Genomic DNA, 26,848 nt, shown 5'->3' on the forward strand with positions numbered 1-26,848 from the left:
AATGCTGCGGAAGGTGCAATGCACTGAAACTGTATCTCAGAGAGCTGACTACAGTTCAAATCTGAGCCACAGAAGCTTGAAAAACATGCCAGGCATGGTATGTGTGTACATGCCCCAAACCCTGACAGGCTGGAGAAATGAAGGAAAAATAATTGTGTTGTGACCAAGCCCTCGATTTTCTCTCTCTACCACTCTCTCCCTCTGTAGGGAGCACATGTATATTCTAGAGAAAAAGAAAAACAGCTACTTAATATTCTGTGATAAGAGAGTGACACTGCTAGGAAGGGGAGAACATAATATAGTTCAAATAATTAAGAAATATATCCTTCTGTAGTTATAGTATTTAGTAATATCCACTGATTTACATAGCTTTTTTAAATGAAATAACTAAATATAATGAAGTATTATTGAATATATTCTCAGCAGTATTGTATCTAAAATAAAGTTGCTTTTATTGATTTTTTTGTCTCTAGAGTAGAAACCAATGATAGGCCCTATAGGAGTAAACCTTGGGATATATTTTTAGTGACTGCACTTAGAATAGAATTTTTTCTTTGGTCCTTCTACTTTACTCAATATTCTTTTTCACTCTTTTAAGGAAAATTCATTGAGTGTCTATTGTTAGTAGGAAGAACATTGTAATAGAATAGAAAACTTATATCTAGATGGGTAAAATTTGGATTAGTGTTAACTAGTTAATCTGAAATGGTTCACTCTGAATTCAGAAATTAGGCTCTATCATTTCCCTGTTGTTCAATTTGGATTGGGAAAAACATACTTGAGAAATGGAGCAGAAGAAAGTCTTTTTTCCCTGCCCATGTGCAGATTTATCATGGTTCAAACTATGGGAACTGGAATTTCCTGCTCTATTCCTTAGCATCTTATCCCATCTCTGGAGTAAGAGGAAGTATATAAAAGAATAATGTTAACAGTCCTTGAGAAATGTGGTCAAGTGTGGATGGACATTTGAATCCATACCTTTATCATTCATTTACAAGTGATGCATTAGAAACTTCTTCAGTGTAGATGTCATAATAATGAAAAGTGTTTGACATTTATACAATATGGTTTAAGGACCTAAAGTTTCTAAACAAATGATCCTAATCTACATAACATCTGCCACTTTGACTACACATGAACATTCTCTACTTCAGCCAGCCTTAAGTAGTCCTAGCAATAACTCATAAAATCCAAAGCCCTCTCTATGTAAACTTGAGGAGTAATATACACAAGCTGAAAGTCTCTCTCTCCCCCTCTTTCTTGCTCTTTTTATTTTTTAAATGAAGTCATGGTTGACAGTAAAATAAATATTCAGAGCTCTCTGTTTGGTTATGTTACATAGTTAGGCTTCTGAGTTAATGAATTGTTGGGATCCTTCCATCTGAAATGTTACTCATTTTGGAAGAAGTACAAACCTGCAATTGCGGAATGAGCCTCTAAACCAGAATGCAAGCAGCAGTTCACAAAGGGAATGATCGATTAAACTGAGTACTGTTTTAGTCTATTATTCAAGGTATTATTCAAGTATTTGTTTCTTAGTTTTCTTTTCCCTCCCTCTCCCCCTCCTTCCTTTCCTCCCTTCTTTCTTTCCATCTATAGGTGAAGATGAGCAGAGCAAAAAATAAGTTTCCCTTGAGACCACAAGTATTATATATTTTTTCTGATGATTGACCAGTAATTAGTATGTCAATTCATAGAGTGCAATAATAAGACAGCTACTTTACCTCTTATATTCCCTTTCAATTTGCTCTGCGAGGCTAGTTAATCTGCTGGGCATGTTTGATAATTCCAGCATGGCCCATGACTTCAAAGTCATTTTTATGTATTACATGCAGTTATTATCCAGCAGTTAAAAGATTTAGTATAACATAACAAAACTTCTAATCTCATTTAAAATTGCACTCCTGCTTTTTTTACCTGGCCCCTCTTGGGCCTGCCATCTGAGAGAGGTACATGTGTAGTACAGAGATGTTTGGAGTCCTCTTCTCTGTTGGCCACACCCAGTGTTCCTCCTCTTCTCTAAGCTTATTAGACACTATAATTGCTCCAGAATTAAATCAGAATGAGTAAAGAGGAGAGAGGCTCAGAAACTACTACTACTCTACTACTCTACTAGTACTGTTAGAGGAACATCATTTCTAAGTTTTCTGTTCTTGTCAAAGATTTAAGGTTGACTTTTCCTTTCTGGACAACTTTGAGTTTTGGGGATTTTCCATTTCTAGAATTTTTTCCCTTTGCAGTTCTGTGGATAAAAGTGACTGCATTTCTCTCCTGACTTGTCTTTTGCCATTCTTTTTTTTTTTAGACTAATTTTATATTTTATGTAAACTCACCATCATGATATATACAATATGTAATTGTTTTATTCAACAGAGAACTTTACATTTTTCCATCTGTCGAACATATCCCTCTTTGTACCTGTCACTACCCTCCACCACTCACTTTCTACTAACTACTCTCCCCATTACAGCCTCGAGCATCCATACTCATCTTCTCCACCATCACATTCTTCAGATCTCTCAACCTCTGCCATACATTACAGAAACTTAGTACAAATTGAGTGGGGATATACAATGCGTATCTTTCAAAATCTAGCTCACTTCACTCAATCTTAGGTCTTCTATATTCATCCACTTTTTTTTTATATTCATCCACTTTTAATCAAACAATATGATCTCATTGTTTCTTAGTTGAGTAATATTCCATAGTGTATAAGTGCTGTAGTTTTTTTAACCCAGTCATTAGTTTTTGGAAAAATTAGGTTATTTCCATGTTTTAGTATCTGTGAATAATGTTGTAATAAATATGAATGTGCAAGTGTCTTATGATTGAGTGTTTTTCTGTCCTGCGGGTAAATTACTAAGGATTGTGCTTATTGGGTTATATGGTAGTTCTATTTGTAGAGTTTTGAGGAAACTCCATGTTTGTTTGTTTGTTTTTCCATAGTAGTTGTACTAATTTACATTTCCACCTACAACATAAGAGGGCTCCCTTTTCATCATAGCCTCTTCAGTATTTGTCACTTTATATTTTTGGATTTAGCCATTCTAATAGGGTTAAATGATACCTCTTTGTGATTTTAACTTGTCTTTCCTTTATGACAAGAGACTTTGAACATTTTTTCATATTTCTCTTGGCTTTTTCCAAATCTTCTTTGCAAAGTCATCTATTTAATTTATTTGGCCATTTTTAATTGGATTATTCGTTTTCTTTTTTTCTTTTTTTTAATAGGAAAGTTACTTGAGTTCCCTATTTCTTTTGCATATCAATCCTTTGTCTGAGGAATGATTTATAAATTTTTTTCTAATACCAAGAGTTATCTTTTCACTCTAATTATTGTTTCCTTTGCGATGAGTAAGATTTTAGCTTGATGTAATCCCACTCGTCTATTTTAGGGATTATTGCCTGTGCCATAGAGGTCTTATTTAAGAAATCTTTTCCTACTTTAATGTCTTCAAAAGTTTTTGTATGTTCTAATTTGTATGTTCTAATTCTTTGCATGTTACAGTTCCTGTACAGACTTCAGTACCTACAGGTGTTAGCTTCTGAAGTCTTTTCGCTCTCTTGAAAAGCACCTAAGATGACCTCATGACATTCTATTTTGAGCAAGATTCACTTCTGTTCCATTGGAATCACACTATGTGCTTTTTCCTTGACACACTCTGAAAGAGTAGGACGGTAGCAATTTAGCCATCAAGATTGTCCTCTTTTGGGACCAGCAGTTAGTATAATGGCTATGGCACTGGACTCCCATGTAGTTGACCATGGTTCATGTCCCGGACCCGATGACAAAACTCACGCCGGGCGCGTGTGCATGCATGCCCAAGATACTGAGAGGAGAACGGAGAAGGGATTGCAGCATGGCCATCCCCCCCTGCGGGAGTGATTTCTCACTTTCTGTCTCTCTGTCTCTCTTTGTCTGTCTGGCGAGGGCACATGCCTTATAGCAAAAAAAAAAAAAAAAAAAAGACTGTCTTCTTTTCACTGCAGCTTGTCAATCTGTCACTTTCACTTTCAGCCTTCAGTGTTCCATAAAATGTATGATTGTCATGAAGTGCTTCCTGAGGTTCCATCAAATCCCCTTCCCTGGCACCTACACTACATTCCCAGGGGTCATAGGACTCATAAAACTTTCTTCTAAGAAATGTTTTTCCAAAGAGGAAGGAAAAAATTCTAATCTCTAGTTTCCAACACTTGTTTTTAATAGTTTTGGGATGGATGAAATTATCTAAATTATTTTTGGCCAGCTACTTTGACAATATTTCCATCGTTAGCTGGACACTCTCACTGCTTTTTTTTTTTTTTTACTTTTTAAACTATATGGTGCATGTATTTACCAGAGATACAGAGAGCAAGAATGAGGGAAAGTGAGAAAGCACCCAGAAGGGATGGCCATTTGCAAACCGCAATCCCTTCTCCATCCATTCTTCTCTCAGGATTTTGGGTATGTGCACACACATGCACAGCATGTTGTTCAAGAATTTTGCATTTGGCCCTGAGGATCCAGCTACCTTAACCACCACACTACCAGGTACCCTGCTGGAACCTAAACCTGCCTTTTTTTATAGATTTTTTTTTTAATTTTTTTTTTTTTTTAGATTTTTGTCGTGGAGTGCACGTGCTTTCTGAAGATAGACACAGAGAGAGAGTGATTGAGAAAGGGAGAAATCACCCCCTTCCCCAAGGGAAAGCTATGCCATAATTCTTTCTTCTCCATTCTCCTTTCAGAATTTTAGGCACACATGCATGCATGCCAGTGTGATTTCCAAGCTGCCAGGTCCTGGACCCGAACCACAAAGTCAGCCATATGAGATCAAGTATCTAAATGATCATTCCACCTGTTGGCCTTAAAATTGCTCTTTAAACATAGTGCTATAATATCAGAGCCATAAAATAACATCTGAGAAAAATATGGCTTTATATCCAAATATCATGGGTGAACTTATTGTATAGTATTCTTTTTTTTTTTTTAATAGGTTTTTGCCTTAGGGTGTGTGCTTGCTGAAGAAACAGACAATGAGAGGGGAAATATGAAATCACACCCTCAGTGGCAATGGCCACCCCACAATCCCTTCTCCACCATTCTCCTCCCAGGATCTTGGGCGCACATGTACCTGGCATGAGTTTTAAGCTACCAGGTCTGGGACCAAAACCACTGCCAGCTATGTGGGAGTCCAGGGACATAACTACTATGCCATCTGCTGGCCTATGTATCATTCTTAAAGTATTGACATTAAAATTATAAGCAAATGAAGAATGTCAATATTCTTATTATTTACCTTTCGGGTATTAATATCATGAATAAAAATGAGTTCTGGGGCCAGCCCAGGATGTGGTAGTTATGTGAGACAGATCTCTCATGGCCAACTGCATGGTTCAAGTCATCCCCTCGGAAACTTGAAAAACATGATGGGTGTGAATGTATGTTCAAAATCCTGAAAGGAGGGAAACTGGAGAAGAAAAGATTGTAGGATTTCCTTTTCCCATGGAGGGGTGCTTTCCCACTTCTCTCTCTACTAAGTGCATGGGCCCTCTGGTAAATTGAAAACAAAATTATCTTTTTCATGTTGGGTCCCATACATTTTCTAACACTTCTGATGGATTCCAGCAAAGCTAATATACAACTGAATATCTAGGTTTTAATAATCTCCAAATCAACCTTCAAAGAGTTTACTTTTATTTGGAGATAATATTTAATCATATTTTAAAAATTCAATTAAAATATTTTATCTCAAAATTGATATGTTTTCAAATGAAATGTTTTATATAAATTATTAAAATATTTGCTATATTAAAAAGCAAGGTGGTTTGTTGCTGCTGTTGTTGTTGTTGTTGTTTGAGAGGTTTTCACTATAGGGCATGTGTGCTCGCCAGACAGACAGAGAGAGACATAGAGACAGAAAGCGAGAAATCACCCCCCAGGGGGGATGCTCATGCCACAATCCCTTCTCCTCCATTTTCCTCTCGGGATCTTGGGCATGCACGCACATGCGCCCGGCATGAGTTTTAAGTCACCGGGTCCGGGACACGAACTGCGGTCGACTACGTGGGAGTCCAGCAACATAGCCATTACGCTAACTGCTGGTTCCCTTATTTATTTATTTATTTTTTAAATTTGGCCTCAACAAAAACCTATTACCTAAACTCCTACACAACATTGAAAACAAAATCAGTATGGTACTTAAACATTCCTATTCAAAGCAATTTATATTTGTTTTGGATGTAAAAACCCCTTTTAAAATCTGTTTGATGTAAAAACTACTAAATGCTTCTGGATAAAAAAGTTTTTCTATGGTTTTAATAATGAGAAAAAAAATCAATGTATCAAAACACTGTATAAATTTCAAGGCCTACCTAGTTCTTATGGGTAACCTGAAACAATTTCATGTCACCTTACTAAAATAAAATTTACATCTCAAAATTTATATAAGATTTTTATTCTTTTGTTTATTAAGCCAGAAATGATCAGAGTTACTTAAAGGGAAACATTGGATAAGACTTCAAGATAAAATGCTTAAGCTAGAACTTGGTTACTCTAACAGAACTGAACTTTTTTTTTAAAAAAAAAAAAAAAAAAGAGAAGGTAAAATAATTCCAGGTCTATAAATATCAGAGTTTTATTTATTTTCTTCTACCTAGTGATGGTAATGTAATTTTGATATTTCTCTTTTGGTGTATAATTATAAAAATTACTCAGATTATTTGAAATTCATTAAATTATGCCTTACCTTTGAGCATTTACATAATGAAAATAACTATGCTGAGCTTGTAATTTTAAATATAATAAGTTTTAGTGAATTATTTAAACACTCTCCTTTGCCTAGCATGAAAATGGCTTTGTTTTTTCTCCCCCATTTTAAAAATAGGCCTAAAACAAGAGGGTTTTCATACATGGGGATGCTGCACTTGCAAGATTTATATTGAGTATAAACAGAAATTCTTTTATAAATCAGAATGACCTTGTGACTCCAGTTCTATGAAGTGATTCTATGGCTGAAGATATTTTCATCTACCGCTGTACCCTGTAGGTCCATTATAAAGGGGGAAATGAACCAAAATAAGTAACTTCTCATGTAAAATCAAGTTTTTGTGAAAGTAATAGTGCCACCCTTTTTATCCTTATTTAATGCTCAAAATTAAGAAAATATAAATCTTTGGAAACCGTGTGGACATCCATAAATTAACTTTTGGCACAAGGCACCCTGCTTAGTTTCACGGTGAAGAATCCGTTCCTTTGCCTGTGGAGCGCATGCTGTCTAGCAATCACAGAGGTACAACAATCGTCTCGTTCATGGACGTGCCGGCTCCACAGCCTGGGTGCTGATGTGCAGGTCCCATCTGGTCACTGTAATGGACTGTCAGGATATTGTCAGACTGCTCCAATGCCTGCCAGAACTCTGACAAGAACTCCTTCTCTGTCTCCAGTGCCAAGGGAAAATTTCCAGGTCACTTTTCAAAACAGAATTATCGAGGACTTACTACACAATACTGTGCCAAATGCTGAAGTGGGTAGGAAGAAAAAGTAATGTCCCTTACCACGAGTCCCCCTTGTCAGTGGTCACTATTCTCCAATGAGTTATAGTTTCTTTTAAAAATGTAATGGGGTCTATGAACAGTATTCTTTATAAAATGTTTAAATCCATCCATGAGTAATTGGACCACCAGTTAAAACTACTGACCCAGTTGCGGATTTCTTAGGAGTTATTTTAATTTGTACGATGCATTGGCATTGCCTGCTCTTTTCTGCAATATATATTTATGGAGGTTCTACTCTATTCCTGTTACTCTCTTCCATTCTGGGAATGGAATAAATCCTCTGTTCTCATTGTGCCTCTAATTTGGGGAAGAAGAAAAAGGAACACATACAATAGTACTTATCGCTAAGTGTTACTAAAATGTAGAATTTCTGAGAAACTACTTTGGTTTAGTTATTGGAGAAAGCCTTTCCACTGACAGGATGCTGGAATGTGCATCTGTTTATATGACATGACCACCTAGATAAAGTCAGATGTACTTCAGGGAGAACAAGCTCTACTTGAAGAACAGTATGAGCTGCTATTTGAAAGAGGAGCATTAGCTCGCATGTAGCAAGAACTTAATTAGTGTTAACCAAAGTTTCGTTCAAATGGATATTAACTTGGTAGAGATTACAATTTGTGTTTCAAGACCAGGCTACTGAGACTGAGACTACCTGAGGTCACAAGCCAAGGAGTGCTGCAACTTATTCTCAGACCCATTTTCCAATTCCACTGCATTTCATTGATCTTTAGACCCAGAAAAGGTCCAAACTAATTTATCTGCAGAAAAGAAAAGTGCCAGATGCAGCGATGAGAACAAGTACAGTGAAGACAAAGGTGACTGGTGGAAAATGTTAAAATGTAAAAGAAGTTCTTTAACTGAGTCCAGAAAAAGGAAAGGAAGAGACCATTCTACACTTTGAAGGAAGCACATGGACAGACCAGGGGAAAGACTTTCAACACTATGCCTGGAACTCCAACATCTATATTGAAGGACATGATCTTGAAAAACTTATATAGCCCTGCCCTTATATATAAATCCTTTTTAAAATATAGAAAATTTAAACTTCCCATCTGAAGGAGTTGTCACCTAAGGCAGTTCCAATTATGCAAGTTTTATCTTTGGTGTGCCTGTCCTTATATTTATTCCCTTTCTTTCTTTCTCTTTCCTTTCTTTCTTCTTTCTTCTTTCTTTTTCTTTCTTTCTTTCTTTCTTTCTTTCTTTCTTTCTTTCTTTCTTTCTTTCTTCCTTTCTCTTTCTCTCAAGATCTGTTGAGTTTACTATAATGCAAAACTGCAAATATGATCATTTCTGTGACAAATAACATTAGAACTATTTAGCACTACAGTGTTACTAAAAACATACTGATACATAACAGATTTTTAAGAACCTCATTCAGTGGTGTTTTGGAATACCTATTGACACAAATTTCTGTACACAGGGAGCTAAATATCATTTCATATTTCACAATGTTTCTCATATTATTTTGACATGTCAAAAGTCTAATCATTGTTCTTAGATATCCAAGGGCCCTTTCAATAATTTCCAAGAATTGGGGCTGACAGGTGGCATAGTAGTTAAGGGTGCTAGACTCACATAGCTGACTGTGATTTGAGTCCTGGACCTGGCAGTTTGCTTTCTCAGTTATCCCTCCAACTCACTTTGTCCCTCTCTGATCAAATTAAAATAAATACTTAAATAAAGTTAAAGTAAAATAATTTTATAAAAAAAGAATTTCCAAGAATTGATCCAAGGTCAAAAAACTTAAATTGAAACTGAAATTTGACTTGAGAAGTCTGTCAAATATCAAAGGTTTACAGCAGTTGACCAAATAATATCAGGTCACAGTGACTATCTGTATTTACATAATGAAAGTGATGATTAAAAAAATTTTAAAACAGAGCTATAAAAAAAAGCCAAAACAAAACAAAAAAGTAAAGTTTACTCTTTGATAGTATAGAATCAGACTTTTTAACTGTCTATGGCCATACCACCCTGAAAGTGGCCAGTCTCGTCTGTCTTTATATTTATTTCAACACCTTCTCTTCAAGTTCGGATATTTTTACCTCTCCCTGTCTCTGGAGCTCAGACTTGTCATTATTCCCTTAGTTGTTTAAATCTTTGTACCATGTGGCATTTAGAGTAACATTTTTCTCGACTTGTCTACAACCATTCAAATACTTATTTCCTGTTCTTTGACAGAGATGACCAATATTTCTAGGGTCCTGAATTTGTGTCTTTAATTAAATTTTATGAACACATTGCAACTTCCTGTTGTGGGTCCCTGTTGTGGTTTTGGCATCTCTGAATTAGGCCAAAGGGCATTTGACTGACCTTGCACTTGCTAACTTGAGTCAATTAAATTGCTTCTCCAAAGACGAAACAAGAACAGATATAATTAGAATTTCTTTCTGATGTTGTTGTAAGACCTTATCATTATTTGAATGTTTCTGTAACCTGCCTAACATTATATAATTAAAAAAAAAAAAAACTGGTTGACATTTTCACTTTACTAAATCATAGCTGTTAATGAATTACATAAATTTTTAATGAAACAATAATTGATAGGAATATCATAGTATCTTCCTTGTGAATTTCTCCTTTTTTGATAAAGCAAAGTAAAAGTGCTTCAGAAAATAGACAAGCAAAAAATGTTGTTTGGGATTTTGGATAGATATAAACAAATTCAACATAAGATTAGCAGGTCACAGTTTGTATCTATAAACTCAGGCCTTTTCCATTACATTTTCACAAGTAAATGATTAAATATCTTTTAAAATGTGTTTAAAGTATAACTTTATGGAATATGATATATGTATGGAGGAATTGAAGGCACTTTTTATTTATTCGAGAAATGAAAATAGAAATATATTCAAAAAAATGAAAATTATTGGTACCAGCAGGTGGCACTGTGGTTAAGACGCTAGACTCCCCTACATTGTGAACTGTGGTTTGAGTCTCAGACCTGGCAGCTTAAACTCACTCTGAACGCATGTGGATGTATGCTCAAAATACAAGGGGAGAATGGAGGAGAAGGGATTGTGGCATGGCCATCACCCCTGAGGGAAGGGTGAATTCTCACTTTCTGTCTCTCTTTCTCTCTGTCTCACTGGTGAACACCCATGCCTGGTAACAAAAAATCTCTCTTAAGAAGAAAAAAAAATCCTTTGGATATGATCAAATATGAATTATTATAAAGCCAACATAAACACACTAGCATAGTAAGATCGTAAATTACAGAATATGAGGACTGATATATCAGATATATTTATCTTGCCACAATCAATTTTAAAAGATTACTTCCAGTTGAAGATATTTTATAAGTTTATTTGCTTCTGTTCCCCATAGTTTCCTGTTATCAATTTGTTTTGTAAGAATTAGCACTCAGTGGGCCAACAGGTGCTATATGGTGATTAAAGTGCTGAACTCCCATGTGGCCAACCACCATTTGAGTTGTGAGCCTGGCAGTTTGCTTCCTTTCTTTTTTTTTAATGTTGTTGTTTTTTTTTTTTTCACATAAGTTTTTTTTTTTTTATTTTTTTTTTTTTTTTTTTTTTTTTTTTTTTTTTTGAGAGTGAGAGACAGAAAGCAAGCCGCCAGGTCCAGTACTCGAATCGTGGTCAGCCACGTGGGAATTCCAGCACCCCAATCATCACACCACCTGCTGGCCCAGCAGTTTGCTCTCTTACTTTCTAACCTTTTCTCTCCCTCTTGTTCTTTCTCTCTCTCTCTCTCATGAGCACACTTGCCCTATAGCAAATCAAAATTCTACTACTACTACTACTAGTACTAAATAAACTAAATAAATAATTCTTTAATAAAAAAAAAGGAATTAGCACTCAAATAAAGACCAATTTGTGAATGTCGATTGTTTAGTGGTAGTTCAATTAGTAGTTACTCTTTAGAACTTAGAGGAATTCCTGGGCTCATTTGGGTCCCCAGAAAGATCACCATTTAATTTCTAGTATTTTTCCTCCATTCACTGAAAAGCATGGCAATACATTTTCTACCTATTTGCAATTGTTGATGTAAAATTCATGGTCACAAAGAGCACTACCCATAAAATGGTAGCTTTAGAATCTGTATCTGGTACATCATGCAAGGTTAGTTAAGAATGGGTGTTCCATGAGACCATTTCAGGATAATTGAAATATGACAATAATACAAGTGGCACCTCCACTTCTGGTTTGACTCCTAAATAAACAAAAGAAAACTATCTGTGGATGACTTTTTAAAGAAGTACAACAGTATCAGCTTTTAGAAGTATATGCTTTGTTTTATGCTGTTTAATGCTTTTTTTTTTCTTTTGAGATATTTTTGCTACAGAGTGTGTGTGCTTGCCAGAGAGACAGAGAGAGACAGAATGGGAGAAATAAACTCTCCGGGCAATGGCCACAGAGCAATCCCTTCTCCCATTTCCCTCTTGGGATTTTGGGTATGCATACACACACACATACACACATACAAACACACACCCCGTGTGAGTTTCAAGTCACTGGGTCAGGAACTCAAACTGTTGTTGATTACGTGGGAATTCAGTAATGTAACCATTATGCCAACTGCTGGTCCTGCTTAATGCATTTTTTAACAAATCAAGATACTGTGTGCATAAAAGCACTGAAGAGCAAGAAAACGTACATGACACTTTATTGATGATAAATTCAGAAAGCAGTGAGAATATTAATAATCACCCCCCTGAACTATTCATCTTAGCTCATGATTAAGATGACTAACTTGTATCAATATTATGCACATTATATTTTAAATGTATGATGTAATTTCTGTCTAAAAGTGAGGCAATGTCAAAGTATACTAACTGGGCTACTGTAATAATCTAAAGATCTCAAGTATCTTTTGGACTTTTGTATAAATAATCACTGAAACTTGAGATTATTACTATTATTTTAGAGTAATCATTGCAATCGGGTGCAGACGCTCACTGGAGAGACAAAGAGTGAGAAAGTAAGAAATCACCTCTTGGGGGGACGGCCACTCTGCAATCCCTTTCCCTCTATTTTCCTCTCTGTATTTTGAGTATGTATGCTCACACCTGACATGAATTTCAAGCTTTGGGGTCCAGGACTCAAACCATGGTTTGTTATTTGAGAGTCCAGTGCTTTAACCACCATACTACCTGCTGGCCCCAATCCCATTATTTTATAGCAAATCAGAAGTAAAATTACCATCTCTCCATATATCTGTGTGTCTTTCTCTACCTCTATTTCTCTCTCCTTTACTGTTTCTCTTGTCCACATCTACCTACACACACGTTCACTAACACACATACACCCAAGCTTATGCAAACACACATACAATTAGACTTGAAAAATAAAGAAGTAGTGGAATGCCATTACATATCTTGTATGTATGTATATATATGTGTGTGTGTGTGTTGTACATTATGTCATTTTAAAAGCTTATTGAGAAAAAAATTTGTTACATGAATTTGTTTTTGCCAGTTCCCTGAATTTTTGTGTTATGCTTTGTTTTGTTTTTAGATTAAATTAAGAAAAATTTTGTTTCTTTAAATTTGTTAGCAGTTAAGAATCCTAGGAATATTAGACAAAAAGAAAACTTTATTCTAATGACTAGGTGTCAAATAGAAGAAAATCCCACCAAAATCATAATTAAAATGACATCTTTAAATATTGGCACAACTACAATGATATTTTTCTTCTTCTAAGTAAGAGTTTGATTCTGGAAGACAATCAGATATCTCATATATTGTTGTTACTTAAAGTAATTCTGTTAGTGATTTCTCAATTATTGACAGCATTGTGTCAAAGTAAACCAATATATAATCTCAATAAATCCTTATTTGAAAACGTGAATGCTACTTTAAGAAGTAAAATTTTGTTTGTGATACTTTCTCAGAATCCCTGTGTCATAATACAGGTGATCCAAGAATAATTTCTATTTGTGAGATTAAAATAAATGATGAAAAGAGAGAGAGCATTTGAGAGGAAAAGCCTGTCACATAAACAGAGATGAGAAGATTTATAAAAACTGGATTCTAGAGTTCTGCCAATTTCTAGTGCTTGTACATCTGTATGATATTAACCTGATAATTCAAAAACCAACTGACTGAATTGTTAATTTGTTATAATTAGTTTTATTGCTTCATTAACTAGGATGCGACAACTCAATTTGCAATTGTATGATTTATTATCAATAACAGAAAATGTACAATTGAACCATAATGATCATCAAGATACCTTTTAAATATTTATATTTCTTTGTAAAGTTAAAAGTTAAAAATATGTGTGGGGCCAGCAGATGTGATTGGGTGCTGGACTCCCACATGGTAGACTGCTGCTTGAGTCCCCAACCTAGTGGCTTGAAACTCACACCAACTATGTGTACATGTGTTCCCAAAATCCTGAGAGAAAAATAGAGGAGAACGGATTATGGTATGGTCATCCCCCATGCAGGGTGATTTCTCACTTTCTGTTTCTCTTTCTCTGTCTCTCCAGCAAGCACACTTGCCCTATAGCAAAAATCTTTCAAAAAAAAAAAAAATGTACAGTAGTTAGTTTAGTGGCAAGTTCCTAAGCTTAAATTAGAGTTGAAACCATTAAACTAAACTAGATTATTTCATTAGACTTGAAAGTATTAAAAGCAGTAATTTAAAACAATGGTTCCAAAGAAGGCACTGGTAAAGACTTTGCTGAGCATTACATGCTCCCTAGAGTTCTTCAGACACAGTGGTTTCATCTGCTGTGCTCGCTTCCCACTCTGTATTTCCCACGAAAGTGTAGTAACTTTCTGTTTCATGAGCTATCTTCCTGACCTAGATCTCAGCACCTCAATCCCACACGTTCCCAAAACTCAGAAAGTGCTGTAGATTGTGTATCTAATGAACAAATGATTAGTGAAGCATACTTGATGCTAATTTTGCAATCTTCATTTAGATTTTTAAATTATATAAATATTGCTTCCACATTTTTTCTTGTTTTATATAACTTTCTTCTTTGGGAAGCACCAATGAATATATCCAAACTCAATTTTGGAGACATAATGTATCTCATCATTTACTTAATTAATTCTACCACCAATACATTGATTTTAGGTAAAGAATGGAGGCCTGTGATGATCTAAAACTACTTTAAGACTCATTTACTTAGTATGAAAGTTTTTCAGTTTTCTTCATTTTTCTGTAGTACTATGTGTATCTTTGAACAAATCTCTAAGTAGTTGTCCTAAATTTATACCTGTAATGTGATTAAATCATAACATCACCTAAAATGGAGAGAACGGGATGTGATATACTGAAATAACTCAAAGATATATTAATTTAGACTATAAATCAAATAAAATGAATATGACGAGATCATGAATTTGTATTTTCTCTACTATTTTCAGTCCAGAATAGAAGATAGTCCTTTATAAAATCACCATAATATTCATGAATTAGCAAAGATAGCATTTCAGTTTTACAAGAGGAAAAAGTTCTGAAGATTAATTTTACAACAATATGAATATGCTTAACATTACTGAATCATACACTTGAAAGAGTTAAATAAGTTTAGTTTTGTTACATGTATCTTACCAAAATAAAAAAGTAATAATAAAATCTGCAATAAGAAAACTGAGAGGATGGGAACCAGCAGTTAGCATAATGGCTATGTCGCTGGACTCCCACGTAGTCGACCACGGTTCACGTCCCGGACCCGGTGGCTTAAAACTCACGCCGGGCGTGTGTACATGCGTGCCCAAGATCCCGAGAGGAGAATGAAGGAGAAGGGATTGCGGCGTGACCATCCCCCCTGGGGGGGTGATTTCTCGCTTTCTGTCTCTATGTCTTTGTCTGTCTGGCGAGCGCACGCGCCTTATAGTGAAAACCTCTCAAAAAAAAAAAAAAAAAAAAGAAAACTGAGAGGATACTTTGAACTCATACCCTCAAATATGAAGCAAAGAATTAAGAAATTGAAGGTGACATTTTTAAAGGAGACAAAAAAATTCAGCATTTTTGCTAACAGTGGTTAAAAACAATCAAAGAAGCAAACAAAAAAATTGAAGGAACTTTTAAATTTCCTGCCAGATGGAGTGTTTTTGTTTTATTATTCATTTATTTTTGATTTCCTTATTCTGGGTTCATGAATGACTATGACCATTTGGTCCACACATGGCTCATTTTGATGTATCTAATTGCTAACTTACATTACTTGTTTTTAATTATGTATTAGACACCTGAAAACATACCATCCAGAACAAAAGCTAGGATCTGGTGAATAGCCTATTTCTTACCGGCACCTCATCCTTTTTTTCCTCCTTTCTTGGGTTACCATTTTTCTAAACCCATCTGTATTTGTACCTGCAATGTGTCTGTTGTATTTTCATTGTTTTAAACTTTATTCAAAAGGACTACGCTGTTTGTAATTTTAAGAGATGCTCTTTTATTTATCTACTAAAGAATTTTGCTAGTTTCCATTCATATTGCTTTTGATTGCTATAGTTTATTGACTATTGGCTACTATTTAAAATGATTAAGAAAAAGGAGTACTAAAATGACTTATACCAGTTCTGAATAGACAACATTTTTAGAACGTTATCCACATCAAGTGTAGCTTATAACTCAAGACTGCTGCTAGTTCAACAACCTGCCTAGAGATGCATTTCGGATTGTAATTTATGAGATGTTAAAATGTTCTTTAAATGAACAAAATTTCTTCATTTTAAAAATCTCAATAATTTCATTTTTTTGTCTGTTTTGAGAATTTTCAGTGCTACTCTCCATTCTTCTTTATTTCAGAGACACAAAACCCTACAATTTTCCTAGGAAGATAAAATCCTGTAAACTTCAGTGACTTCTAAATCCTTTGTTAATTCCAGGCTTAACAAGTCCCTTTCAGTGTATTCCCTCAGGATATTTTCTTTTTTCCTCAGCCATTAAAACATTTTCTACTAACAGTGGTGAGAATCATAATAAAAGTCTGTCAGGAACTCCTGACATACATTATAAACAACTCAAAACTTGCTTTTCTGGTTTCTTCTTGTTTATAGCCTTACAGAAAGCATTTCTTTCTGTAAAGGAATGGAATGACATAACTGAACCTTTTTTGCAAAAGCATCCTGATGGAATTCTGAAAATTTGTTTAAAAAAAATCTTTCTGATAAGTACAAAACTATTAAGGATAGCTTAACGCTATCAATCAAGGAGTTTGGTGTTTGGAGCCTTCACCATTTGCCCAGTGAGATTTGTTAGGTAGTGGTTGAGATCCCTCATTTAGGACACAGATAGACTTTGAGTAATGGTGATTGTATGATATGCCAGTTCCATAGTACTTTGTATATTATTTAATAGCTGTATGACTAAATTTCTGGACCCGAAAATGGCAAGAATAAGTACAGTCATCTCATAGAGTCATGGTTAAATTTAAATAAGATAATGCATATAAAATATTTAACTAAGTGACAGATGTGACTCAGTTTTATGCATGTTAAATATTATGAACGAATGCATTCTGGTCCTTGGCTTGGGGTGATAACGGAAGCTTGTATGTGACAACTGTTTCCAATACTTCATCACACATGGTTATAATGTACCACCGCCTCTGAGCGTACGGAAAAATTGGGTAAATGCAGGTTTTTATATAGGCAAATGCTAACCCAAAGTTCTATAAGAACATATTGCTGTGAACTTAAGTAATCTATTATTAAAATTAATCAATTACTGCATACATTAAAAGAGAAACAATAAAAAAAACTAACAGATAAAAATAGATGGTCCTAGATAGTTTTCTCTTACAAATTTGTCAGTGTGGCTTTAGAAAATATTTGAATCCTCAGATTTTCGCATTAACTCTAACCACATACTTAATATCCATTCTTCAATGCCACACATTCACTTCTTAGTCAGAATTGTAGGATTTAGAGTGCTTTAGATATTCTGATCCTAATATACCTTGAAATGTTTTGCAGATTTATTGGCCTGCTGCAAAGGAACGGGTGGAATTATGTAAACTAGCTGGGAAAGATGCCAATGTAAGTATGAAACTTTAAGAATTATCTTTGTTAATGAGTATTGATATGACAGTAAATATTTATATTGGCTTTTACTGTATTAATGGCATTTTCATGTTACGTTTAAGACTAAAGTAACATGCTCTCTGCAAATATTACCACGGTATAACATATTTCTACCTTACCAAAGCAATATTATTCACAAAAATTCATAAGTGTAGCAATACTACACTTTTTTTTAAAGAGACTTTTTGCTTTAGGGCGTGTGTGCTCGCCAGACAGAGAGAGAGAGAGAGACAGAGAGACAGAAAGTGAAAAATCAGCCACCAGGGGGAATGGCCATGCCACAGTCCCTTCTTTTCCATTCTTCTCTAGAGAACTAGGGCACACATGTGCCCAGCATGAGTTTAAGCCACCTTGTCCAAGACTTGAACCACTGTCGACTACATTAGAGTCCAGCACTGTAATCATTATGCCATCTGCTGGTCCTGTAATACTATACTTTCTAAAGTATTGATTTTGAGAATATTTTTTACATCATGAAAAGATAAGAGCCACATTAAAATAATTTAAAATAAACCATCAGAAAATATATTTCTAGGAATGTATATTTTTCATTTATGTAAATTTACTTCTTAGAGTACATCAAACCATTGACTATTTTAGCAGCACAAATAATTGTATTTCATTTTATTTTAGTGAATTTTAGACTTTAAACATCTAGAAGAATTCTTCCATTTGGTGATATTATAACAATTACAAGAAAAAATTGGTTGCAAATGAATGACAGCATTTTGGCACAAGAACTAGAAATCCTTTATTTAATAACAATTATATGAAATGATTCATAAAAGAAAAATAAGGGGTCCTAATAAAAATTTCTAGTGTAAGTTACCTACAGGATGAGAAAATGCCCTTAGTCAGGCATGACTAAATGATTCATCTTTCGTCCGTTTCTGTATGGATTGCTTTCACATCATCGTCAAATGGTCCTGCATGCTCGCCCCGTGTTACCTGGTGTTTTTTCCTAGTAGTGAGTGAAGAGTGCTGAGGTTCTCCTTGTCATTCTTCTCATCCCAGTGCTCTGATTCCAGTCAGATGCTCTGCATCCTACCCTGACTTCCTGCATGTGATGATGAGGGGAATTGCTCTTTTTGACAAAGTAAATCCCATCCTGAATGTAACTCAACCTTGGACAGGCACATGTACATCTTGAATCTTCTTTGCAACATCCTCTAATATTATCTCTAGCCACTGTAAAACACAGGTATTAACCTCAACAATGGCTTTCTATTTAATGATAATAAATAATGTGGTTATATGAAAGTATAGTTACATCAAAATAATTCCCTATCAATGTGATACAAGATAAACAATATGACACATCATGTCCAATGGATTGAGAGGTTCTTGGAAGATAGAACTCTGAGACAACAGGTTAATTTAGTCCTTTGCCCATACATTAATTTAACAAATAATTTTAGAGCACCTAAACATGTGCATAAATATACACAGCAAACATACAGTATCTTCTCTCCTTGTGGGTCTTTCATTCTAGTGGAATGTACAGATATTACTCAAACAATTACTTATACATAGTCATAGCAGTACTGCAAAGCAAAATCATCACAACAAAATTTTTAAAAAACTTGTGATTATACCTGATTTTGCATTCGGTTAGTATTAAACATGATCCTTTTAGGAGTACTTATGTAAGTAGAATTATATCAAGGAGTGTTAGTGTTCAATACCATGGGAAACAGATTTTACATTTATTTTATTAGAAATAAAAGAGATGAAGTCATTATAAAATATATTTTTCTTCTTTCTGTGGCTCTACTGTCTTCATCCTGTTTGATACCTTAGCACTGAGCAGGTGTCCAGGTCTGCAAAAACATCAATACTTCAATAAATTCATGAGTTAAAAAATGTTTTGGTTATGACTTTTCAAAATCATTTTGTTGAATGAACAGTAGAAACCTGCCCTAAGCAATTTGAAAATTTTTTATATTGTGTGTTTCACAAGTATTGAGTGTATAAAGAGACAAGTAGGTAAAGGAAGTTCTCCATTTATCCCAATAAACTAATGTCAGTTTTCCCAACAAGTAGAGGAGCGGTAAAAATTCAAGGTCAAAGGATCAGCGAAGGTTTAAATTGTGACAGTGTTCTCACTTCAGTATGTTCACTAATTCCAGTTACATAGTAACTTAATTGTCCTTCTAATTAAGTTAAAGCAAAGGGTAATAAACTTTTCTGGGGGTGTGTCCTTGAGCATGTAGGCCTTTGTATATAGAACATATTCTTCCAATTCATTCTATTTGTGAGCTAGTGGTCATCTCTAACCTTAAAGCACATGTAACAAGATTAGACATTTGGGGAGCTTTTCTATATTTTATTAATGTCTGATGTTGAATTCTGTAGGGATAATACAAGTCTTTGTTTTTTCATTTTTTAAAAATTTGTCTCTTGAAAATAATGTCCTATTTTGGAGTTACCAATAATAGTTAACACATTCATAGCAATTGCCATGGTCATGGAATTGCTTTCATGCCTTCACATCTATAATTTGATTTAACACTTACAGTAACTGTGTATGTTAGAGTTTATCATTAGTCTCTATTTTCAAGATGAGAAAATTAAAGCCAGAAAAATCAAATGACTTGCCAATATCATGTATGATAAATAGTGAGGCCAGGAACTGAATTCAGAAGTCCCATAGTCTATGCTCTTACATAACTATAAAATTTACATAAAGATCTAAAAATCATATCTTTGAAATCATTTCTTTCTTCAATAGCACCATAAGTTAGATCCTCATTTTGAACAGCGTTGCATGGAGTTTGGCCAACAGAAAACTGAGACAAGTCTGTGGTTTTATTGACATCTTTTATTACCTTTGGCATTACCCACTCTCCTCTCTAGTAATTTTTACCTACTTCCCAAGAGTGTGTTTAGGATTAACAAGTGTTTAGAAAGACTGTCCCTTTACACAAAAGTACTATATAACTACAAAATAGTGAATTATTTACCATAATGAAAGTTGCCTAATTGAGGCGAGGAGGCAGAGGAAGGTGAGGAAACAAAAGGCAACTATCCTACATCCTTAACACATTCCATAGTTTAATCCAAAGAAGGGAAGAGGTGATGGTAAAATACTTGGTAGTACTTTGTTTCTGTGTAGAATGTTATTGCAAATAAAGTCACTAAAGAAATGTCATTAATCCTGACTGTAAAGCATGGGTTAAACAGCTCAGCCCTGGCAAAAGCAAGCAGAGGGAGGGCACCCTGAGCTTGATTTACCACCTTAGCTGTGGGGATGGATGCTCATCCAGTCAGTAGAGTCAGACATGGAATTAAAAGATCATACAGCTCTAAAGTTGAATGATTATGCATATATATATATATATATATATGATTATGCATAATATATATATACATACCATTAAAGAAAGTTTTAAAATAAAACAGTGTGTACAGAGAAAGTTTGCAAATTATATACAAGAAAGAGAGGTCATTGGTTAATAAATAAATAACCTCCTCTCCCATGAACACTACCCAGAGGTAGCTGGTGTCAATCTGATGTTTATTCTTTACCTTATCTATTTATTATTTTTCAGAATAAAATCATTGTATACATATTCCTTTAACACATTTTTTTCCACTCCACAGACTCCCATGAGCATTTTCCCATGTTATTAAATTCCTTTTTATAGCACTACTTTTAATAGCATTATTACATTCCTTGATACATTATTTCATCAATCTCCTGTTGTTAGAAGCCGGGTACATACCAGTTTTTACTATTACAGATGATCTTACACATGAAAAACCTTATGTACTAGTATTGAGAACATCTTTGATTATTTGAGGAGACATTTACTAGTTAAGAGCATACATTTTTTTTTCCTATATAAGAAAAACAACGACAGGAGGGAGAAGAGAGAGGCACCGGCATTTTTAATAGGGTCTTGCAAGTGTCACTACCCTCCTGCCGCAGTCTTCCAATTAATGGGAATTACAGGCAAGCACACTACAGTCTATGTGTTCATTTAGCCCAGACATAGAACCAGACCTCACACGTGTCTTCCAGCTTCCCAAGAAGTGGTGCTATTTGTGTGCCACCATGGCTACACCTGGACATAAAGTTTTCCATCATGTATTGCTAAATTGCCCTCTAAAAAAAATGTATCTTTCATGTGCTCTAACAAGCAATTCATGATCATGAGAGGAAATATCCTCTATATGTTTGCTAATACGGATATACCATAGATAATGGTTAATACAAATGCACCTTAGTAAATACAATAACATATTTTTTCTTTTCCAACAAAAAGAAAAATTATTTTTGTGGGACCAGCAGATGGTGTAACGGTTATGTCGCTGGACTCCCACATAGTCGACTGTGGTTTGAGTCCTGTACTGGATGGCTTAAACTCACACCAGGCATATGTGCTTGTGTGCCCAAGATCCCAAGAGGAGAAGGGATTGTGGCATGCCCAATCCCCCCTAGTGGGCGATATCTCGCTTTCTGTCTCTGTCTGTCTCTGTTTTTTTTGTGAGCATATGTGCCCTATAGCAAAAACTACTCTTAGAAAAAGAATTATTTTTGCTTTTTGAGCTGGAAATTATTTTCTTACTCCGAATATAAAAGTTGTAAAATAAGGAATTTTTAATGGCATATCCATACAGTTTATTTATTTTTTATAGTTAATACTTATCTTTTCCTTACAAATTATTTATAGATTGATAAAATCTATATATGTAAACATGAAAACATATATGTATTCATATATACATTTATTACTTTGTATTCTACCCATAGAAAAATACTCCTTATTGGTTACTTTATATATAGTATAGACTTAAATTTTTAAAGAGACATAGCTCTCAGCCTTTTCACATTTATATGTTTGCCTTTGCCCTTTAGCACAACTGATTATTGCTTTGTAGATATCTCCATTGTTAAATCTTCCATTTCTTTAACTGAGCAATGTAATATTTGAATTTATATAAGTTTATTTCAAAGTGTGGAAAATTTATTTAAATATTTTAAGCATTCTGAAACTTAAATAGATAACTCTGCACACTGGATTCTCCCTGAGAACTCCGAGGCAACATTTAATTTAGCTCAGTGACAGGCATCTGGTGGGTACTCAAAAAATGCTCAATGAGCACTGTTTTCTGAAAAATACACTAAAAACTAAAAACAGGTCAGGTTCCAAAGTTATGGATGTCTTGATATACTTAATTTGAATACATTTAAGCTAGCAATTATAGGATAGTTATCATAATTACATATAAAGCTGTATTGGATTGAATTAGTCCAAATGTAAATCTTGAGAACTATACATTTTTGTGGTTTGCTAATATCTTTCCAGGTATCTAGGGAGAAATTTGTCTTCTCCAAATACCAATTCAGCTTTATCATTTTTATTTATTAATTATTTATGCACATATAAATGTAGACAAGATAAAATATTGAAACATCTAATATTATTGGAAAAAAATTATGCATGTGTTTGGTTGGCTCCTTTTCCATCCCTCTACCTTTATCTCTCCATTTTTTTTATTGTCTTCAAATGGGACAAGATTGGGGTGGGTGAAAAGGGATAAAAGCAGAAAGGAGAAACTCAATACTTTCCTGAAGTTGAATATATTACTTGCTGATTGTTTGGTCACATGCAATGATTGCCATTGTGGACAATAGTTGACACATTAGCCAGCTTTCAGGGAAAGTCGAAAGAGATGCTTCTCATAGTTATTGTTCTTCATGCCTCACAGAATTACACTACCAATTAATAGCCATGCAAGTTGCTGAGTGAATTAAATCAAGTTAATTATTAATCATGTTTCTATAAACTCTATAAATTTTGTAAAAGTCTGAAATGTTTCGCATAAGAAGAAAACCACATAGACTGAAAATGAAAAAATAAGTTAAAAATTAGAATTCATATAAACTTTTTGCAGGAAGACATGCTTGGTCAAACTGTCTCCCTCAGGGAAAATTTAATGTAAGAGATCTTATCTTTTATGAACTCTATTCAGGAGTTTCTTTCTCTCAGGTGCCTTTCCATTGCCTCTAGGCAGTTCAGAAAAGTGCCTTCCATCAGTTCTCTATGGGAAATTTGAAATAGAGCTGAGTTTTTTGCAAGCTGTCAAATATTCTTGACTCACCCAGACTTGTCCTTTCCACATCAGCCCAATCAGAGAAAAGGGCGGAATTTTATAAATTAACCCTAGGTAATGTCTCACTGAATTAGGGAACTACAATAACAGTTTACTTTCCAGGGCTAGCTACATTTTAGTAAAGTACTCCTCAAGGATGTGAAATGTTTGGGGTGTGAGTTTTAAAATAGAGTCATTACTATAATCCCTCCCCAGAAGTGTATAAAACTTCACCTGGGACCTTATGTACTTTAAACAACACTGTGTCTCACATATCTCTAATCATTCTGCCTCTATAATTTATAATATGGAAAGGAAATTGTTTTATTTCTTACAGTTTCTTTGTGGAATATTGCAAAATTTCAATTTAAATTTCGTGACTGTTCGGTAAAACTGGGCTTTTTCAAACAATGATGAAATAACTGGCAGTGAGTCAGTCCTCACTCACTCTGGCTATGAGTTGCTCTTGCCCTCCCTGTGTTCTATTCCTTGTGTGGATCTCATCTTTACATGAGTTTCCTCATGGAGGAAAGACCAAGAAATACAATTCTCTTCAGTGAGTATGAGTGGGCAAAATGAAGGCTGGGTCATTAACACTGACCTACTGAGCACACTTTTATGTTTTTTTGCCTTAGCTTTTCTGGCACTAGTTGTCTCCATCTGTTTTTTTCTTAATATAATATTAGGGTGGCATATTTACTCTCTGAAATAGGCTTTCATTTGAGATTTCCTAACAGGACATTAAAGAATGATGGCATTGTACAAATAGAAGATAAAAAGACACAAATGAAAAGGTGGAAAACTGACATAATATGGTTTCATTAAACTACTGATAGATGATCTATCAGAAAGCTATCTTAATTAATATAAAATTTTTCTTTCTTAAGAGTTTTTAGTCCCAACCTCAGTGATTCAGTCAGTAGCATGCTGAAAAGTGGTACTGGCAACTACCTGACTGACCTTAGGTTCAGATCCCTGGCCTGGTTGACCTAAAACATTCTGAGTTCCCACGTGACCAAGAACCTGATGAGCTGGAGTGTTGGGAAAAGGGAATGAAACTCTGTGAAGAGTGCTTCTCTCTCTTGCGTGCTCACTCTTTATCATGAATAAAAAAACTTTTAAAAAGTGCCTTCATATAGTACACATATGTAAACATATACTAAACATGAAAATATTCAAGATAAAATATATGTTTACAGTGGGATTTGCATCTCACTAGATATGTTGCTCCTTTGCAGCATACAACCTAAGCAACTCTATGGCATACTTTGGTAGTACACAACCTATGTAACTTAATATACTCAGGACTGTGCTGCTGTCAAAGAGGGCTGAGTCTTCCTACATGGAAAGAAAACATGTGTGGCTACCTGAGAGGCCAATACTGGCATATCATACAGTCTTAAATAAATATTTTATTTATTAAAAAATAAAAAAAACAGAAAAGTTAAGTCAATAAGTTCAATGTTGCATTATTTTATGACAGAATATTCAGATTTTGTTAACTGGGATCTACAAATCCTTGAGATGTAATATTACCAGCTAGTTGGGTGAAAGAACTAGGAATTAGGAATTCTGGAGCACAGCTTTCACATATAGCTATTCACTGTAAAAAAAAAAAAAATCAGCCACTAGGATATTGATATTGTGTGTAAGTAGAAATCAGTGAGGAATAAATAATCATTAAATATTTATTTCATGTGCATAATAATAACAATACTATGAGTTACATCATGTTTCTTCCTTTAAAAATATTTTTTTTAATTCTAAGAACCCCCCTCACTAATTAGGTCATCATTTGTTTTTTATTTTTTTTAATTATTTTAATATATTTCTCTCAACAATGAACAACAACAGTAACTATGATTTCAATGCCTGACTGGTGAGACTCCCATGGCCACTCAGGCAGGGAGAAATTGGACCCAGTGATTTCATAGGTTTCCAACCTCCTTAGTAAACACTTGCCTGTCTCCTGCATGGTGTCAATCAAGAATAAAAAAGTGTGCTGCAGCTTAGAGTTTTCTTAGGGGTCTTGGGGCCAGAAATCATGAAGTTATGGTTAAGAATCTATTTCCCTCAATTATGTAAAGGTAGTGAATCATTACCAAAGGTAAATTAAACATAATATAAAGTAACGGGATACTCTGAAAAAATAAACAGGGAATAGAAAAATAATTCATCTCTAAAGATAATGAGCATGTAAAGAAATATTATTAGGCATAAATATATGCAAAGCAAGAAAAAGCATAAACATCTCTGTAACAATTTGACTCGGTGTGAAACAATTTCCATGGGGAAAGCAGAAGAGACTCAGAATCAGCAGTACATAATCTGGTTCTTGAAGGCTCTGTGCTAGTTAAAAGTTAATGGAAATAGAGGTAGGGCGTTCTGGTTAGGAAGGATGGAATTCACGCATAGGGATACACTGTTGGATTCAGTGTTTTGTTTAGTGTAACTGGGACAGATGACGTTGCAAACAGTAGGAGCTATGTGAATAGATTACATGGTAAAACTAGAGCATGACAGCCTTTGTTTTCTATGTCCTTGAAAGAAAGCACGAATGTCTCATTCGGATCTGTTCATGTCTATTCTCTAGTCTTCATTGCATACCGTTCTAGACTTGCATTCCTACTGATAGTTCAAAAGCTTTGTACCTTCAAAATGCTTAAAAGCCACTTCATATAAGCCATAGTTTCCATTTTTCTTGCCTATTAAGCTTAAAAGTCACTTCTTTAAGCCATAGTTTCCATTTTTCTTGCCTATTTTTTTTAAAAAATTCACTCTTATTTTTTATGATTAATCTACTTGGAAAACAAGTGGTATGAATGATAATGTTTCAAACACCTGAATTGTGTCCTAATGGTTTTAATTTTTATTCCAAATAGACAGAATGTGCAAATTTCATCCGAGTACTTCAACCCTATAACAAAACTCACATTTATGTGTGTGGAACTGGAGCATTTCATCCAATATGTGGATATATTGATCTTGGACTCTACAAGGAGGTAATAATGAAATAGCGTGAAAAGCATACTTTACTGTGAAACCTTGTTACTCAGTGCCTGTAACATAAAACAGGCAGATTTGAGTATAAACCTAGTTTATGAACTTCAGAACAACTTGTATTTCTAGCCATTTTATGGACTGTCATTTTCATTATTCACTTTACCTAATACAAATTTTTTCTAGTAAAAGTTATTTTTAG

At 34.5% G+C, this 26,848-nt stretch overlaps 1 protein-coding gene across 1 annotated transcript in view; it reads left to right on the forward strand.

The window, feature by feature from the left end:
• SEMA3D (semaphorin 3D) overlaps positions 1 to 26,848 on the forward strand; it is a 228,733-nt gene that overhangs the window by 115,831 nt on the left and 86,054 nt on the right. The window contains exons 4-5 of the mRNA XM_006158746.3: positions 17,440 to 17,502; positions 26,529 to 26,648. Coding sequence (XP_006158808.2) covers positions 17,440 to 17,502; positions 26,529 to 26,648 — 183 coding nt within the window. The remainder of the gene's footprint in view (positions 1 to 17,439; positions 17,503 to 26,528; positions 26,649 to 26,848) is intronic.

The sequence above is a fragment of the Tupaia chinensis genome, unplaced genomic scaffold (assembly GCF_000334495.1).
Source record: "Tupaia chinensis unplaced genomic scaffold, TupChi_1.0 Scaffold000606_1, whole genome shotgun sequence".
Classification (NCBI taxonomy): domain Eukaryota; kingdom Metazoa; phylum Chordata; class Mammalia; order Scandentia; family Tupaiidae; genus Tupaia; species Tupaia belangeri.